This window comes from Pelodiscus sinensis, chromosome 6 (assembly GCF_052426305.1).
Source record: "Pelodiscus sinensis isolate ZL-2025 chromosome 6, ASM5242630v1, whole genome shotgun sequence".
NCBI classification, from domain to species: domain Eukaryota; kingdom Metazoa; phylum Chordata; order Testudines; family Trionychidae; genus Pelodiscus; species Pelodiscus sinensis.
The window spans coordinates 34,009,133-34,022,597 of NC_143057.1; the positions used below are offsets into that span (position 1 = coordinate 34,009,133).

Below are 13,465 nucleotides of genomic sequence, written 5' to 3' on the forward strand. Positions count from 1 at the left end.
CCTATGGCAGCATGTGAAGACCCCAGTGATGATCAGTGCCTCATAGTGCTGGGTGCCATGCAGACAGAGTTGAAGAGAATTATTTGTCTTACTCTCATGAAATTAATGAAATACTTGAGGGATTAAGGTCTGAAAGGCTTGTCCATTGTCTAATGAGTCTAAAATCTTGCTTATATTCCACATAGTATAATCTGTACCCTCATCCTATTTATATTTAAGTATGGGCCTTTTAGAGACTACAGTTGCTGTGATAACGCCTGCTTGGCAGAAATATGTTTAATCAAGTAGATCCTTCACAATGCTTTGCTGTACTTCCTAAGCACATGAGATGAAAGAGGAGATTAGATATAACCCGGAGAACTAAAATGAAATGTGATTTAAACAAAAATGTAGTCAGTGAACCAAATACAGCCCGAAGCAAGCAATGGCAGATAAGGATAGGAGTGATATAAATGGGGCTGTCAGTTATGCATGGGGTGTGAGGTGGCCAGAAAATGGGTGAGTGACAAATTTGTGTAACTTGTACAAACTGGATATTTATAGTATGGGCAAAACAGGTAGGTCAAAAATGCTGAGTGCATGGAAACTGATAAAGAATAAAAACAAATAGCAAAAGGGCATAAAACAGTTCCCTACTTTAATTTGCACCAACACCCCTGCCATAGTGCTCCAAGGACTTGATGAGTACAACTCCCAACGCCTGCAATGGTGTCAAACTCATTTATAGCAGGGATGAATCTGGCACCACAGAATACCAAAGCAGCAAGAGGTTACACTCCTTGTGCATGTTCTACTTGCACCCATTTGCAGGTCCTGTTACCCCACACCATTCATGTCACTGCTGAACTGGGTTCAGTGAACTTAATGTCAGTTCATCATAATGTTGCCTGCCAGTGCCTCAGTTAGTAGGAGGTCTAAGAATCTGTCCGGTAGCAAATTGGTCTCCAAGCTGCTTCTGCTGAATATGGGGGGAGGGGGCGGAGAAGGAGTGGCTGTGTATGGTACCAGTGGCAGAGAACTACTTTGCTGTTTTGACATTCTTTTTTAGTTTTATGAGAAAGGCAGTTTGATCGGCAGTGTTGGTAAAGATCATCAAAAAGAGAGATTAGTCTAGGGTAAGCTAGACTGAGGTAGGGCAGGAGCTATTGCAATGGTTTCTGCCTGCTTTTTTCATCTGTCCTTTCTTTCTGAAAGCCTGTTTTCTCCTTCCAGTAATCTAAAGCAGCAGCAGCTGTTGATGCATTGAGTGCTTTCTATTTGGACTTTGCAGTTCTGGGAGGTCTCTCCCTTTACTGTTCTGGAATCGTTGTTCCCTTGGCTCCTCTGAAGGAATCCATAGACTCTCAAAGTCCCTTTGGCAGGAAAATTATTTTCTTTTGTGGTTTCTCTTTTTCCATAAAATAAGTTTGATTCTGTGCTAACCGTTCAGACCCTACCAAGCTAACATACTAAAGAGAGGGTGAAATGTTATTTTAGTGACCCTGTCAGGAAGACAGCCAGTATTTTGCACTGGTATATCCCAAGTCTAGAAGTCTCCTGACACTCATTGCTTTGAAGTATGGGGTTCTATAGGCATAACCTAATCCAAGGCCCAGAAGTGGTTCTAACCCTTAGCTGCACAGTGTAAGGGAAGGTTTTGTTCCTGAAATACCTCATGCAAGAGAAGAGAGAAGTTATACTTTAGTGTACTTAGTAGGTTTGCTGCTAAAAGTATAGTGTTCTCCAAGGCAGACTACTTATGAATCATGTGGCTGCTACCAGGGTTAGTGAGCATTACCTTCATATTAATCAGCTATCATTAAAAACTGTGTTGTTTGGTAAATTTAATATTCAGTTGCACCATCTCTGCTGTGTGCTAATGATATTTTAATATTGATTTTTAAACATATTTTAAACATTTGGAACATGACAGCCTAATTTTGAAAAAAATGGACCTCTCTCTCTCTCTCACACACACACTTACGAGGCAATTTAGTCATCTACATATTCACACAGTGTGCATGGGCATTTATATGCAGTTATTTCTTGGACACTCACTGACGGCACCTTTTAGTAGGTGGACCTGACCCTCTATCTTTTCAGAATCTGGCTTTAGAAGGAAAAATTCCAACATTAATGGAATGCTACAGATGAAATTTTAAATGAGCAAAAGGGAGGAAATTCAGAGCTGAGGATCTCACAGAATTTCTAACTCTCTATATTTGCATCTGTGTTATATTTGATACAAAATATTAACATTAATGCCCTAATATGTACACGCAATGTCCCTCAATTACAGATGTTGTAGTCACATGGATGGATTTTCAGCTCTCACAAGGAGGGACAGCAGTATGCCTATAGGAAGAGAGACAAAAGGGATCGAGGATATGGGGCAGCAAGCTATAGAAAGACAATATTAATACGTTATATTTTATATAATGTAAAGTATTAATATTAACAATATACGAGCACACCAGCTTTATTGTAGCACCCTTCTTGTTAAGGATCTTAAAGTACTTCTAAAAATATTAATCAATTAAAGAGACCTCAAAGCAAGGTAGGAGAAAATTATTATCCCTCACTTTATACATAGGTAAATTGAGACACAAACAAGTGCAAGAACATTGCTGTTGAAAAGGGGTTTCTGCGGTTTCCAAGCAAAATTCCAGTATACAAATCTGTAGAAGTCTGGAGAAGAGCTAGATTCTTTCAGGCTGGGGGATGAGAGTTTGCCATGATGCTGACATAGGATAAAGAAACTATTTCCTAGGATCATAACAAAATACTAGAGATTTGTATGGATTTAATTCTGCCAACTCCCCAAAATACAATAAAGCCAATGCTAAAAAAATTATGGAAAGAACAAAGGAAGTGTCTCTTACCATTTTCCCAATCATCATAACATATGGTCCCAAATACTTGTTCACACCGAAGATGTCTAACAAACGTATGTACCAGTAAATTATGTTAACACAGTATATGACTCGCCCATCACTCCTGAATGGCAGATCCTGCAGACGAAGTATCATTCCAACAGAGAACAGGAGAATGGCTATGAGGTCTGTCACATTCCAGTACTCTTGGAGCCACACCTTTACCTTCTGTAACAGCTTCCCAGGCTCTGACATCAATATCTAAAGGGTATGAAAGAGGGACAGAAGGGGATCTATTTATCTTCACTTTAAGGCCCATAGAAAACACAGAGCAAACATTCATATATATATATTAATATTATACGGGCCAAAAACAAATCTGATGAAATCCCTGCTATGACATCCTTCATGGATCTCATACATGCTTCTGCTCCATCTCTAGATACCTTGTGGTCTGGCCAAGTTGTGATACATGCACAATGTACTATTTAAAAAAAAATAATCGAGTTATTCCTTTGTAAAACAAAACCAAATACATATTTCCAAAATCCTCTATAAGTGATAGAAAATCACAATGACTTTTCATTCCCTAAACTGAATACTCCAATTTTGGACTAAAGGCTAGGGGAAGATAGGTAGAAAGGTGTTTAATCAAAACAATTCTCATTTAAAGAAACTACAGAAAAGCATCCCCAAACTACACATAAAATAGCCACAAGGCCATAAAAACCACAAGGACCTTGGTTTGCATTTCATCAAAACACTGATGTTGCAACTTCAACAAAGCTTTGGAAGTGAGAGTTCCACTTCCAGGAAAATACTACATAAAATAATGTCTTCTATGAATTTAGTTTCTTTTCTGTTTATAAAATCATCTGAGAGGAGCTTATCATGAATTTTTGTGATTTGAAACTAGTCACCAAACATTTTTCATGAGTAATTTCTTGCCTTTCGCTTGCTTGCAAGCAGTTTGTTTTGAATATTTTGTATTTGACAATATTTGTATTTTAATGTTCAAGCACAGTTATATGGTCTGTTTTTGTTCCCTGATCTAGTGAGCAGAATTGTTAGACAAACTGTAAACTGGTTTTCTGTGAAAAATCTACACTCTTCACTTAGAACTCTTTTTCTATAAACATTCTTTCCAAAATGTTTATGGAAAGTGCACACACAGTTGAAGTGAATGATTAGAAAAGCAGAACAAATATTCACAGAAAATTTTTAACAGCACTTGTTTTTTCATCCACTGAATTCTCTGCAACTTTTTATCAGTAGTGCAGAGCCCTCTTGTGGCTAATTGATGGGGTGTGTGTTTGTGAGTATAAATATATATTAAAAATACATTAATTATAACCCACAGAATCACTGTCCTATTCCATGGTCCTAATTCTATTCATTTGTTTTAAAACTAAAACACAATTTTTTAAAACTGTTTTAGGATGAATTCTTTCACTACTTGTCAAAGGCACTTAAAATAGGTTTGTTGGTGGAAAATGCAAACATGGATGGTAGAGACTGAGGACAAGATGAAATTCAGCCCAAGGGGCACAAGTGTAGTCAATTGGAGATACCCCTGCTCCCATCTGGGCTAAATTTGGAAGAAATAAACCCTTATTAGGTTAGGTGAAAAGGGGACAGCTGTAGCTGAAGGAAGATGGGGGAAGAAGAGGACAAAACAATTCTGCTTCTCATATCACTCATGAAATGATGTTCATTTTCTTTCTTTAAGTGCTTTCAAATCTTTTGGGCAATACCTGTTGATTAATTAGTGAACAAACTTTAACAAAGAGAACTCCTCTCCACCAAGCAATGTATCACCATGTTTGGTTATAGGTCCGAATGGTTCCAGAGCTCGGGATGTTTGGATCCAGAGTTTTGGTTCATCACATTATGGAGACACAGGAGAATTGAATGCAAATATTGACTATAGAACCACACGTTTGGGGGCATTTACAGGCAGTCCCTGGGTTACGTACAAGATAGGGACTGTAGGTTTGTTCTTAAGTTGAATTTGTATGTAAGTCGGAACTGGTACATATTTTGGGGGGGAGGGGACGGGGAGCTGGAGTTAGGTGGAAAAGACCCTGATTCTCATACAACTTCCTTATTCTAGGAAAAACACATACTGTTTTGATATGAAGGTTTTTTTGGTTGATATTTTAATTAAAAATTGATCATAAGTTTCAGGGTTTCATGCTATATCCAAATCTTCCTTTTGGGGTACCTGAAAGATCCCAGTTATTCTTTTAATAGTCAGAATCTTTGTTTTTTATAACTAAAAAAAGTTTATTCAATGCATATTACTGTTCCAAATAGAATTTGCTACAGATGGTTCAGTGAAATGGGTATTAAGTGTAATCAATAGTCATTGGAGAGCACAGTGAAATATTGATACAATCAAAACTGTTGTTGTATTCTGCTGAGCAGAAAATGGAAATCCCTTCCTGTGAAGTGTGTGGGTGAATTTATCCACAGGATTAATTTTAAAGAAAAATTCAGTGTTGGGAACAGGAGTTTAGCCACAGGTGGGTCCTCATTGTCCACTCACCCACTTTGCAACCAGACCCATCCCCTCGGGGCTTACCCTGCTCCGCTCCAGCCAGGGTGTGGGGCTGGGGCTTTATCCCTTCTTCCCTTCTGTCCTGCTCCTCCCCATTCTTGCCCACCCACACCACTGGGTAATTTTTCAGCTTCACCTCTGCCAGGCTGGAAGGGACTTGTTAATTTCACGTGACACTAACAAGATACTTGCAGCTCTAGTGCTAAAGAGGGAAAGAGCTGCTCCTCCCAAGGTGGGGACTGTAACACAATGGGTCTCACTGCCTGCTGCTCCTGCTGTTCCCTAGGAAATTAATTTTTCCGCTCTGGGGTGCCCCCTTTTGGCTGGTATCTTGTTCCCCCCAGCAGACCTGCGTCCTCCGCAGCAAGAAAAGCCGCTCTGTGTCTCCCTGGTCTGCTGGGGGGGGGGCGCTAGCTCCGCGTCTCCCTGGTCTGCTGGGGGGAAGCGCCCCCCATGCCGCCAGAGGCGGCGACAGTGGGGGAGGCACCCCGCACTAGCTGCGTGCCCGCCCCCCCCCCCGTTTGTAAATGGGGATTCGACGTAAGTCAAATTGATGTAACCCGGGGACTGCCTGTATAGGTGAGGCTCTGGTTGAAAAATCCTATCTCTAGCCTCTTCTGCATACATCAAAAAGTAAACAAGCCGCACAGTTCTACTGCAGTGGCCAGACCTATGAGAAACAGTGTGAAGAGCACTAAGAAATACCATGGAAAGGGGGGCTATGTTAGAAGATAACAGCCTCTGACAGTTTCATTAGACTTATGGAAATCCAAACACAGGAGTTGTATGAGTGTAGAACAGATGGTTACTTTTAAAACCAGTAAAATTGAGAAACGTAGCAATAGAAATTCCAACATCCCTTCTGTTTTACTGGAAAAAAGGAATTTTGTGGTAAGTCTACCTACAACCAAAAATTCAGAAAAAAATTAAAACAAAAAAAAATTGTGAAAGGTACATGTATTTCTCTTTTGTTTCTGGCTCATCCAGGATAGTATTACCTCTCTCATCTTCTCTATTCCCAATGTGAAAATATAGGAGATAACTATCCATTCTTGTGTAGAAGGCCAACGATCCATCTTCACTAGCACAATGTAGTTGAACAGCATCAGGTACCCAATGTATGCCAACTGTAAGGAAACAAAGAATTTGTCTTGGCGTGGCACCTATAACCACTAACTTATTATACAGCATAATCAGATACTCTAAGGTGGCTTTAAAACCCTAATTTCAGTTTGCAGACACCTTCTATTTGTAAACAGGGAGAACAATATCAGTAGCAGCTGTGCAAATGGAATCTGTGTACCAAGTTGAAGCTCTTGCTCCGGTGGTGGTGGTGAATCTCCTCTCCCTTGCTACTGCTGCTTCAAATCACTCCCATCACTGTTAACAAAACCCACTTGGATCTTCATAACCCCTGGTTGAATCAGTCATGGTTCTATATCTTCTATGAGGCCACTATAGGCCCAGATTTCCTAAGTTACCTGTTTGAAAATTTCCAGTCCACTCCATTTTCCTCCTACTTATTGCTTTTTATTTCTCTTACATTTCTTGCCCACACAGACAATCATTTTGATTTAGTTCTTTTGGCTACATCTAGACCGCACTCTTAAATCAGAAAAAGATACGCAATTTGCGCTATGCAAATTGCACATCTTTTTTCTATTTAATTTCGAAAGAGGATTTTTTGACATTTGGCACATCTACCTGGCACCAAATTTTGGAAAAAAGTGCTCTTTCAAGCCATCCCTTATTTCTTGTAGAATGAGATTTACAGGGATGGCAAAAGAGTGCATCCATTCTTTTGGAAATTTTTCTGAAATAGTGGACATGTTCCTTAGATGCAGCATTGCTATTTCAGGATACTTCCGGTAACCTGAAACAGTGATTCAGTCTGGACGTAGCTTTATCTCAGATCCACCCTGACTTCCTGTGCCCATAATGCACAACCCTTTCAGTCTGGATCTCCTGTATCCAGGGTGATGCTGTGATATATATTTCAATTTCCTGCCATATCCTCAGAAACTCTTCTTGTGTTAAATGCAAAGTTTATGTAATCCTGTGGGCCGGAATTGTATGTAACCTCTTCTGGAGGAAGATATGACACAAAGCAGGGAGTTTAATATAATGAAATTGCACCAAACAAGAATGGACTTTTTTGTGGGGCAACACATGTGAAGTAGATCTGGAAAAAGCCTACGGAAAGGTTAATGCAAATTCCTCACCTCCAGTTATGGCAAAACCCAGAGTTTTGAATTGGGAGAGGGTGACTGCTGATTATTTGTTCCCAGGATTCAGAGAATCAAAGCCTTGAACTTCATATTTCGGCCATAATTTACCTATTGGGGGTGAACACTATGATTGTGTGTGGGTATTAGAAAACTGGGACATGGGTCGTCTATATAAAACTAAGAAATAAACTAAACAAAGTATCTCTGATCATCCAACTGGGAGAAACCATGAACATAAGATTGGCTATACCTGGGTAGGTTATTGGTCCAGTGGTGGTAGAGAATAAACAGCACCTCACAGAATTGGGTCCATAGTTCTGCTCTGTTGAATTAGTTCTTAGAAACAATTTGTTGATGCACAGGAAAGCATAAAGCTTGCACCACTGAGTGCTGGTGTTATTTTCAGTCTCTGGCTTGGAAATCACCTAATTAATATTCTTTAAATTGACCATAATTAAGAGCACAGCTAAGATTTGCCTCTTTTCTACTTAAAACAGTAGGAGGAAATAAACTCCCATCTTTCAGATCCATATCTGCTGGCTGGATTGGTTCTTCAGAGCCAGCCTGATCCTCTCAACATGTTTGAAGAAAGGGGAACACCAGGCTAATCTATAGTGGGGTCTAGTTCTTTTGAGTCAGACATCTAAACTGATGGGTCTGGCAAGACTGGAACAATTCAGGGGAATTGCTCTTGAAAGCAAAGTGGTCCCACCATTCAGTGTCTTTTTCAGTTAAAATTAGATAGATCTTGGCTGTTCTTGACAACTAATCCCACCAAGTTGAATTGGGCCCTTTTTTTGAATGACTGGATGTTAGTAAAAAAAAACAACCAACCAACCAAACAAACAAAAACCAAGGCCCATATCAATAGTCACAGTCAGAACACACTGAATTTGGCCCACTGTGATATACATTAAGAATGATTAAAATAGAGGTGGGCTAAGAATAATGAAGTTGTTTTATGTGCCATTATGTGCCATTCACATTGACAATTAAAGTTGACACTAACATTCTCCTTGCTTGTTGAACCCTGGACACACAGATTTTATGGATTTCTTTTTTAATCATTTTTTAGGCTTTGCTTCTTTTTAAAATGAGCCAGACAGATTTCAGAGCTCTTCCAACCTTCTCTTGGAAGTTGCTTTTGCAGCAGTTTTCATTTAAGTACAATCAGTCAGGCCCCACAGCTTGACTTTGCTCTGGAAGCTGCATTACAGCCAAGATTCAGCATTAATAAGTGACCCTGCCTCAGGTAGAAATAGGCCTAAAGAGAAATGCAATGATGATTTCCATTTCCCATTTCAGGATTGAAATACTAGTGCAAACCAGGATACCCAGTTTGCTAATAATGGAAAGAATTTTCTGGGTAATATGCATGGATACTTATAACGATAATGGATTTAGATTCGTCACCCTGACTAACATTAGCTGCAGTTCAGTAATATCTTGTTGGACTACACTTGTCAGGTAGGAGTTGGTTACCAGCATGCTCTACCCACTCTGATTTGATCTCTGGGACAGAGAACTGTTTGTGTTGCCTTTAAATGTATCATCAAGGTCTCAGCAGGAAATCATCTCCAAAAACAGTGAGTTTATTTTTTGTGATTTGCCGATATTGGGGCTGGGCTCAGCAGCAGGTAGATCATGAGAACTAGGCGAAACTTAAAAAAAAAAAATCTAATAAAGTATATTGCGGTTGTTGTTGAAACCTAATTTACTTAATTACAATTCTCATACTAAGCATCCACTGAGCCCAGGAACAAATTCAGTGGGAGAACAGCCTGATGGTGGACTTTAGAATTTGGCTCTATCACTGTAGTACTTAGACACAGATGTATCCAAATATTTGTCTACATCAGGGGTGGGGAACCACAGGTCCAGGAGCCAGATGCGGTCCCTGACTTGCTGGGATGAGGCTCATGTCCCCCCACATTCCTGAGGCTCATGTCCCTCCACACCCAGCCTTTGGGAGCTCCAATCCCCCACTACTCCATCATGAGGCTGAAGCACACAAAATCTACTATGCTGGGGCCCCCAGGCTCTGGTGTGTGAGGGGTGGATGTGGGGAGCATCTTTCTCTTTCTCAGATGCCACATCAGTGAGGGTTTTGTTTTATTTTATGCTTCTCACTTGTATGCAGCCCCTGACTGATTTTTCTGAGAGTGGGCAGCCCCCAACCTTAAAAAGTTCCCCACCCCTGATCTACAACATTTACAGTTAAGGGGAGGGATAGCTCAGTGGTTTGAATACTGGCCTCCAGAGTCCTTGATGGGGCCATTTAGGGATCCGGGGCAAATCTGTCAAGGATGGTACTTGGTCCTGCCATGAGGGCGAGGGACTGGACGTAAAGACCTCTCAAGGTCTCTTCCAGCTCTATGAGATATATATATAGTCTCACCCATTTGTCCATATAAATCAGCATTTTGTATCTACAAATACAGTGGCTGGACTTGCAAATGCTGGTCTGCTTCCCCAAATATATTCCCCATTGTGAATATATCAGTGGAGGTTCTCTGAAAATTTGTGCCAATACAAACAGATACACAGTTGACAACAGAGTGACACTGACTTCTTTACAAGTGCTAGTAGCATGGAGAAGATAGCTTACCGTGTAGAACCAAAACTTAACTATAGGAGCATTGTAGAACTCATAGATCTTCCTTCCAAAAGGGATCAGTCTGTGCCTGCTGTGAACTTCCTCTTCCTCTTTCTTTCTTGCTGATTCTCCATTCCCTCGTCCCAACATTGCCTGTAATAAGAAAGGCCACTCTTGTAGTTGTTTCCTTCTGAACTACGAACTAGACCTTAATCGAATCCCAGAGGAGGACTGTTATTTTTGAAAATGTCAAAAGGAGCCACATTAACAGATTGATTCTCTGATATCCTCATCTTAAAATGAGGACCAGACAGCCCCATGTAGCTGCAACAGTCAAACTACTCTGTTTGCAAATAATCTCTTTTGGACAGGAAGCTCCTGTTCAGATCATACCAATTGTTCCCTCACAAGCAGAAGGAGCCCCCACTTCAGCAGAACTGTCAGTGTGACTCCTGAGCTCCATTCACATCTTGGATCTGGACAAGAATAAGATGTGGGTGAGACTTCTGCTTTTTGCTATATTGACTTTTCTTCTCCCAACTGTCACTTTCTATTAGGTAGTTATGTGTGTAGCAGAGAAAGCTAGAATGTGAGTTGTCATATGAAAGTGATCAGAGAGTTGACATGGGAGGTGAAATAGAGGAAGGAGGAAAGCAGAGGTTACTAAAAGTTACTACTGCAGAAATAAAGTGGGGTGTTGGTTCGTGTTGACTGTTGATCCTATTTAGGCTGCAGTGATCTCCATGTGAATGCAGAGGCCTGTCCATTGGGAGTAATGAGTTTTTAGATTGTAAGCAATTTGCTAGAGAGATCATATCATCTTCCCTGGTTATTTTCCAGGATGCTGAACATACTTTATAGGGTAGATTCTCACATGGTGTAAATTGCTGTAGTTCCATTGACTTCAATGACTTGATTTCATTGGTGCTACAAGTTGGACCTCCCTGGTCCAGCACCCTTGAGACCTGAGCTATCCTGGAACAGGGAATTTGCCTGATCAGGGGAGGTCAGTGCTTCCCTGCTTCCAGACTCCTCTCTTTGGGGATCCCTGTCTTGCCGCTGTCCCCCCTCATACTGGACTGGCACAGCTCCCCATAACTGATGCCAGCCTGAGGTTCTCGGCCGCAGCCATCCAGCCGCTGCCGGGAGTTCTGGCCTCCCCATCTCACTGCTAGGGCTGCCAGTGGGGATTCTGGCCACCCGCCTCCACTTGACCCCGCTTCTGGGGTCGAGGGAGGGGGTGTTCCCTAGCAGAGGCTCCCCGGTCACCACAGCCCTGCTGCCAGCGGGAGTTTGCCAGGATTCCTGGCTGCGGCTGCCCAGGCTGCCAATAGCTCCACTGCAACCGTCGGTTCCCTGGCTGAGACCAGCACTCCTCGGTAACCTGGCCCTGTTAACGCTAGGAGTTCTCTGGCCAGGGCAGGGCTCCCCAGATGTCGCCTGACCCAGCTCCTGCATTGCTCCCATCTCTGGGGCTATTTGGTTCAGTAACATCTGTGGACCATGGATGTCACTGAACCAGACACACCTGGATTTGGGAGGTTCCACCTGTATTACAATTTATGCCATCTGAGGATCTGCCACTAGGTGTTTTAGAAATAGATACATAAGACATTAATAAATATAATGCTAATGGTGACTGAATATCAACAATGGATGTCTACATGCAGAGATAGTCTGAAATTGATCCTCAACCTGACAGAAAGAGATAGAGTGTTATTATAATAAACACAACTCACTGAAACTGAAATGATTTTATAACCTCTGAAGTATGGCTTTGGTTCCCTTAAAGAAATGAGTTAAATTTAAAAAAGTATTTGTATTTGCAATACTGACTATAGAACTCTTTTGTTTGCATGCCTCTCTGAATAGGACACTCAGGGTAGCTGGAATTTTATGAGATTTTTCATGCTGCAAGCAAGTTCCCACTCTGTAAATTTGTTGCAACAGGCACAGATTTAGGTATTTCTCCATGTCGTGAAACCTGCAAATCAAGTATTTTGATACCTTTTGATTCACTTAAGTGCACCAAGGCTGCACTGCTGCTTTTAGTTAATGTGCCTATAACACTTTCCTTCTGAAAATTTCAAAGCATTTTACTATTTACACGTGAATTAATGCAGCATCACAGCCCTCTTGCAGGTATTGCTATTATCCCCATTTTACAAAGGAGGAAACTAAGACACAGAGAGGTCAAGTGGATGTCAGTAGAAGAGTTGTTTTTCTCCCAATCCAGCATTTGTACTCAAGGATACTACCTTTCCCTCACTCATGTACCAACCTATATGGGTCCTGATTCTGCAAGACATTTAATCACATATTTAGTTGACCTCAATGAGATTATTGGCAAGCTTGAACTGCCTTGCTGGAAATGTGATATGGCTCATCACCATAATAGATGAGCAATTCCTTAGTATTTAAAAATAAATATGACAGTCTATGATACAGGCACAAATAAATGAGATTATGTTGGGGGAAAGCCAAGTCAAAGAAATGAATTTTACCGTCTGCAGTGTTAGATGTTATTTTGGGGAATAATGACATTACAATCCTGTGCCATTCTTCCTTGGGCTAAACAATTTGAAGGTACTTGTGGGAAGATAATCCCAACTGCTCGACACCCCACCTTATTGGGTCATAGTTAAAATTTAGAATGTAGGTTCTTAAGGGCAGGCACTGTATCTTTCTATATATTCTAATAAGCCCTGCCTATATGTTGTGGACTTGTTTGTTAAAGAATAAATTGTAACCATAATCCAATCAAAGCATGTATCTATGCAGTTATTTCTGTCTAGATATTTATAGGGTACTTGTTGTTAAGGAATCTAAGTTTATGCTGCCATTTCTAGTATTTTCACTTCATTTAGTTCATGTTAGTTTTCTCAGTGTTATAGCTATTTGTCATGTTGTTGCTCAGTTTCTTGTATTTGGCTGAGCAACTGCTGACTAAGTCTCTGTAGTAAAAAAAGAACAAAGATCTAAGACTCAGGAGTAATTCAGAAGCTGAGTCTTCTTAAAACTGTGGCGCAGTTTAGAAGAGTTATTTATCTGTTAGCCCACCGTGTCCATCCCAGACTCTAGGGACATTACTAAATGTGTTTAAAATAAGCAGTATTAAATATTAACACAGGGCATCCAACTTAGACTCAAAAATAAGTCACAGGGTGGGGTATAATAGCAGAATAAAAGGAGGAAGTGGTTAGTGACCAGAGGGAAATGGAGCAGGATT

General features: G+C 40.8%; 1 protein-coding gene and 1 long non-coding RNA gene across 7 annotated transcripts in view; one reads left to right on the plus strand and one right to left on the minus strand.

Moving 5' to 3' along the window:
• The window catches only part of LOC112543827 (uncharacterized), a 140,711-nt gene that overhangs the window by 92,842 nt on the left and 34,404 nt on the right, over nt 1–13,465 (plus strand). The gene's annotated exons all lie outside the window — the stretch shown is intronic.
• The window catches only part of TRPM3 (transient receptor potential cation channel subfamily M member 3), a 591,213-nt gene that overhangs the window by 29,850 nt on the left and 547,898 nt on the right, over nt 1–13,465 (minus strand). For all 4 annotated transcript variants that reach the window (XM_089779235.1, XM_075931703.2, XM_089779234.1 and 1 more), the window contains 3 exons: nt 10,249–10,389; nt 6,411–6,539; nt 2,862–3,113 (listed from right to left, as the gene is read on the minus strand). In XM_089779235.1, coding sequence (XP_089635361.1) covers nt 2,862–3,113; nt 6,411–6,539; nt 10,249–10,389 — 522 coding nt within the window. The remainder of the gene's footprint in view (nt 1–2,861; nt 3,114–6,410; nt 6,540–10,248; nt 10,390–13,465) is intronic.